Source organism: Armigeres subalbatus, chromosome 3 (genome assembly GCF_024139115.2).
Source record: "Armigeres subalbatus isolate Guangzhou_Male chromosome 3, GZ_Asu_2, whole genome shotgun sequence".
Taxonomy (NCBI): Eukaryota; Metazoa; Arthropoda; class Insecta; order Diptera; family Culicidae; genus Armigeres; species Armigeres subalbatus.
In genome coordinates, this window is record NC_085141.1 from 108,495,026 (window position 1) to 108,501,025 (window position 6,000).

The window sequence follows — 6,000 nt, forward strand, 5'->3', positions numbered from 1 at the left end:
AGTCAACTGGAGACTGGTTTTCTGAGAATAAATGCTTAAATTTGATATGCGAAGAAAATTATTGATGCAATTTATGATTCGGATGCAAGATTGATGTTTTAGAGCCTGATAAGTTTTATGCATGACTGCATGACCGAAGTCAACTGTGGGCTGTTTTTTTTTGAGAAGAAATTCTAATATTTGATATGCGAAGAAGATTATTGATGCAATTTATGATTCGGATGCAAGATTGATATTTTAGAGCCTGATAATTTTTATGCATGACTGCATGACCGAAGTCAACTGTGGGCTGGTTTTTTTGAGAAGAAATTCTAATATTTGATATGCGAAGAAGATTATTGATGCAATTTATGATTCGGTTGCAAGATTGATGTTCTAGAGCCTGATAAGTTCTTGCCATGACTGCATGACTGAAGCCAACTGTGGGCTGGTTTTTGGAGAAGAAATGCCAAAATTTGATATGCGAAGAAGATTATTGATGCAATTTTTGATTCGAATGCAAGATTGGTGTTTTAGAGCCTGATAAGTCAACTGTGGGCTGGTTTTTGGAGAAGAAACACTAAAATTTGATTATTGATACAATTTATGATTCGGATACAAGATTGATGTTGTAGAGCTTGATAAGCTCTATCCATGATGGCATTAACGAAGTCAACTGCGACGGGTTTTCTGAGAAGAAATGCTAAAATTTGATATGCGAAGAAGATTACGGATGTGATTTTGGATTCGGGTGCAAGATTGATATTGTAGAAGCTGATCTAATGCCTGATTTGATATGAACACTACCGTTATTTAAAATTACCATGCTTTGGAGTTATTTGACTTCAATGTTTATGATCACTTTATAACAGATATGAAATCTTTAATAAGAGTACAGGAGAGGAGTATTGTAGTATATATATGGACCAGGTTGAATGAAAATTCCATTTGTTCAAAACTGATAACAAAGAACTCGAAAATAAATAAAAATAATTAAATAAAGAAAATATAGATAATAATCTCGATAATAATCAATAAAACTGCTCATCTGCATACGAACCTAAAACTTTTGAGCTAAATTTGGTTCAACTGCATACGATTCTCAAACAAACGGATAATGACATACGACGCCCACATCACTAACGGTACATGTTCTTGAAGTATAAAAGCGCATGCATAACAGTGAACTGGTCACTTTTTCGACGGACGCGGAACAAGGAGCTACCGCTCCGCTCTATTTAGTAGAGCGTGGGAGCCGACGTAAGGACCAGCTCCGCTTCGATCCGGGTAAGCGGGTGGCACCGTCCCCGGCAATCGAAGCGTGGGAGCCGACGTGTGGACCAGCTCCGCTTCGATCCGGGTAAGCGGGTGGCACCGCCCTCGGCAATCGAAGCGTGGGAGCCAACGCAAGGATCAGCTCCGCTTCGATCCGGGTAAGCGGGTGGCACCGCCCCCGGCAATCGAAGCGTGGGAGCCAACTCGAGGATCAGCTCCGCTTCGAGTAAAATTGAAGTGTAGGAGCCGCGCCGACGTTTCGACGCGAGAAGGCGGTAGCAGGCCTAAGTGTATAATGGGCAGATTACGACAGTCGCTATCCGGAACATCTTTTACTAGCGAGGATAGGAGAGCTAAATGTCAAAGAAGGAAAATCCATACGATTTGACAGCTTGGTACCCAACATGTTCCGGACAGCAGAACAAAGGAAACCGAATAAGCGACAATCTTTATCTAGTAGTATAACTAATGTCGTTTTCGTTTTTGAAGTGTAACGACACCGTTTAGTGCAGCATTTTTCACGGCAAAAACGAACGTTTTGAGTGCAGTTGGGTTTGTTTGTTATGGATACCTGTTGGATACCATAAAAAGAAAACAATAACAACGTGAGAAACTTGACAACAAACTACACTACACGGCACACTCTGATTTTGTCTGGTGCTACACTGCTTGTTCCAGTGCAAGAAAAATGCTACACTGGTGTAGCACGAAAATCAAAAACGAACATTTTCGGTGCAAAAGTGTAGCACGAGTGTAGCTACACCGCAAAAACGAAAACGACATAAAATATCTTTTGCATTGGTAGATGGAACAACATCAGTTTATTTTTCCGTGTAAGGGTACGTTCTCGGAATATCTTTGAGACCTTTCGTCAGGGGCTAACTTTGTTGACACCATTTCTAAGAATATAGGAATCAAAACAAAAACATTAAAAACGGTGAATAACGCCGAACGCATGGCGAAAACTGGTCAAAGTTATTTATTATTCCATTTCGATAAATTTACGTGAAATGCTTAAAACCGTAAAAGTATTGTTCGCGTTCCGAACCAAATTCTCATCTGCAGCGGTTTTATCCGCAACAACATCTCGGAAACCAATTATCACCTGTAAGCGCATACAGCACAATTTGTTCGACGAAAATCTTCCACCGCGCACGGATGGCACCGGTGGTAAAAAGTTTGGCGATATTCCTCTCACATCTTCGGGTTGGCGGCACCGAAAATCAGCTGGTGATTATTTCATCATTCATCCTGTGCAGCAACCATTTGAAACGCATGCACTGAGCAACGTTACATTTCAAAGCCATGGAATCCGGGATGAGTTAGTCCAAAATTTGCGCGAAAAGGGAGTACTTTACCCTACCAAGTACCAGGCCGAAGGAATTCCGACGATTTTAGACGGAGGACATACTTTGCTTGCTGCAGAAACTGGCTGTGGAAAGACGTATACCTACTTGGTTCCTATATTGGAACAAATGCTGAGACGGAAACTTAATTCTAACGAAAGAGATTTCAATACGCCCTTAATGCTGATATTAACCCCTGGAAGGGAGTTGGCTCAGCAAATTGGCCGAGTCGTGGAGGGATGTACACAAGGTTTGGATATAAAATCACGCGTGTTACTGGGCGGCAAAACCAGACAACAAATGCTGAATCCCCATTTCGAGGATATCGACATCCTGATATCGAGCTTTGGGGTGATCAGTAAACTTGTGTCCAGTGGAATATACAGAACAGATGCTGTCCGATGGGTAGTTTTGGACGAAGCCGATACGCTTCTGGATGATAGTTTTAACGCCAAACTTCTTCATTTGATGAAACGCTTTCCATTTCATAAGAATCACCTTCAAGATATTGGAGACAAAATTCAAGGGACCCAGCTCATTTTGGCCGCTGCAACCATGCCTTCTAACATGGACGAATTGCTCAGTCGAATAGTAAACGTTGAAACAATCGAAGAAGTTGTTAGCCCACATTTGCATCGGCTGCTTTCCCATGTTCCACAGCGGTTCTTGCGGGTTAATAAATCGGACCGACCGAACATTCTGCTGGATTTGTTAAAAAAGGAAGCGAAACTGAATCGGCCTGTAATCATATTCAGCAACAAGACTCCCACTTGCGACTTCATCTCGATACATCTGAACGAAGCCGGAGTACCTTGCGTAAATCTGAACGGCGACATGTTGCTCAAACTTCGCTTAGGGCAGTTTGAAAAATTCCAACAGGGAGAAGTGAACATCCTGTCGACAACCGACGTTGCCAGCCGAGGATTGGATACGACACGGGCTGGCCACGTAATCAATTTCGATTTTCCCCTGTACGCCGCAGATTACATCCACCGCATCGGTCGGATAGGGCGTGTCGGAAGCCGAAACGACTGCCTGGTTACCAATATGGTTTCGAGCCAGGCGGAAATTGGGGCAGTTCAGCGAGTGGAGCATGCCGCTCGGACCAACAATCCACTGGCTAATGTGGATGCTAATGTGAAGGGCATCATCCGGCGGAGAATTCAGCGAACCTTGGAGGAAAGTTCTTGAAGTAGTGCAGATGCTATAGGTAAGGTAGATTAATATACATTCTCTTGCAAAACTTTTGTCATGAATCAGATCAACTTGAAGAATTCCTTGTACATAGGTATTTCTTGCTAACTGTATGAAACGTTCAGGCTGTGTAGTTATTCCCGCTTATTGAATCCACCATGTGCTACTGTTGCGGAGACGAAAAACAAGCTAGATCCAAATTGAAGTGGTAGAATTAAAAATGGAAAAAATAAAAATTCCTGCAATAGTTACCCGATTTACTAAATTATCTTCACTTGTCATAAGACGAGTTTGAACAATCCCATTTAATTCCACCACTTAATTGTACCTTGACAGATACGTATTTAGACCTCAACAGTAAGGTCGTCTTCAGTGTCTCGTACTTGACTACTACTACGAATCGGACAAGTAAAACTAGATGAACAAAATTTGAACGATTTGGAATAAAGAGAACTACAATTGATGATTCAATTTAAACCGAATATATTAAAAGAAATATCCAGAGCGATAGGACTCTGTGGGACAAAAAAATGAAGGAGCGATAGGTCTCCGAAATAAAGAACCAGAGCGAGAGGTCTCTGTGGAGTAAAATTCGGAGCGAAAGGTCTCCAGTACCTCCAAAGAAAGAATGTTCTACGGAATGATACTTATATAATGTACAAAACATACAATCTGTTTTGATTTGAGTTCTAGCAGAATTTAATGTTCACAGAATTGAAAAATCAGGGTTCAAATTAGGTATTGATGTAATTTTTGATACATATTATCTATTGTAGGACAGATGCTTGCCACATCTGCACATGAGTGAAAGTATCAAAAATTAAACAATATGAAATCAAATTTGAATCTTAGATGCAGCTGTGGATTCGTTGGTTTGATTTTAATCTAGATTGTTTTGTACTTATATTGAATATGGAGTTGATATGTATATGGATCGTATACGAAATAAAATGTAGTTGATCTACATTGGAGTATGATATGGTTTAAACAGATTGAAAATTGAAACCAAATCCAAACCAAAAGGAATCTGTGGAGTGAAATTTTGGGATATATCAACAAAGCAAATGCCTAAAACTGCTCAAACAGTTTTCTTCAACTAAGCAAAAGCCAATTTCATAAAAAATGTGGAATTGACTACAGACAAGGCAAGAGTGTTTTTCAAGTGGATATTAGTCTTAGAAGGATTTTCATCTGGTATGGATATGATTTATGGCGTGTTTCTTCACTTCCATAAACATGATCGAAACAGCTGTCATGTAAAGGAAAACATCGAATTATTGGGTTTGCAGTTCGCTATTAAACTATTATAATTATTTATCGTTTTGATTCGGATAAAACACTTACTTTAATTGAATTTGGAATGAATTCTAAATTTCTATAATTTTGTAGAAAGCAAGGTATCCAAATAAGGATAACTGATGTAATTCATGATATGTTCTCAGTTACATTACAGATTCTTGACACATCTGCTTTTGAGTAAAAGTATTAGGAATTATGTATTATATAATTAGGATTTGATTTATGTTTACGAAATTGAAGACTAAACGAAATTTAACAATTAAATTGTTATATTGGATTTGGAACCGATTTGCTTTGGAAATGTAGTGAATTTGACGGATTTAGAATTAGATTGAATTTGAATTACATTTTAATTTGAGATATTTGAGATCGAATAAGGATTAATGTTTGTATAAAAGTAGATTGGACTTATATTAAATTCAAATTGTAGGTAAACCATTAGCAATGTTGTTTGTTCTTACTTGATACTTAATGGGCTACTTACTTGATACTTGATGGGCTACAGCTCTTCGATGAACCTACGCCGAATGGAGTATCCTTCTCCACTGGACTCGATCCTGGGCCAATCGCTTCCAGTCGCCCTGAACATTGAGCGCCCTCAGGTCCTCTTCAACTGCAAAAAGCCATCGTGTACGCGGCCTCTTCCGGGTTCTCTACTAAATATTATCTTCGCTTGACGTTCTTCCGGCATACGAACAACGTGACCAGCCCACCGTAGTCTGCCGTGTTGTATAAGCTTAATAATATCCAGCCCTTTATACACCTGGTACAATTCTTGATTCTCCTGTTTACCGCCGAGTATTGTCCGCAGCTTTCGCTTATGCTCAAACACTCCGAGAGCTCTCCGATCAGCCTCCTTTAACGCCCATGTCTCATGGCCGTCCAACCAGCTAGCAGGCATTTCCTT

General features: G+C 40.0%; 1 protein-coding gene across 1 annotated transcript; it reads left to right on the forward strand.

Annotated features, from left to right (window-relative positions):
• The first annotated feature begins 2,160 nt into the window (after window positions 1–2,160).
• On the forward strand, window positions 2,161–4,050 carry LOC134219557 (probable ATP-dependent RNA helicase DDX28). The gene is made up of 2 exons (XM_062698301.1): window positions 2,161–3,810; window positions 3,889–4,050. Exon 1 carries the CDS (start codon window positions 2,265–2,267, stop codon window positions 3,789–3,791), a length of 1,527 nt encoding a protein of 508 aa, XP_062554285.1. The 5' UTR covers window positions 2,161–2,264; the 3' UTR covers window positions 3,792–3,810; window positions 3,889–4,050.
• The last annotated feature ends 1,950 nt before the right edge of the window (window positions 4,051–6,000 follow it).

What these genes read in the sequence shown, in the direction of transcription:
- LOC134219557 (XM_062698301.1), top strand. Translation starts at nt 2,265, where the DNA reads ATGCTTAAAACCGTAAAAGTATTGTTCGCGTTCCGAACCAAATTCTCA.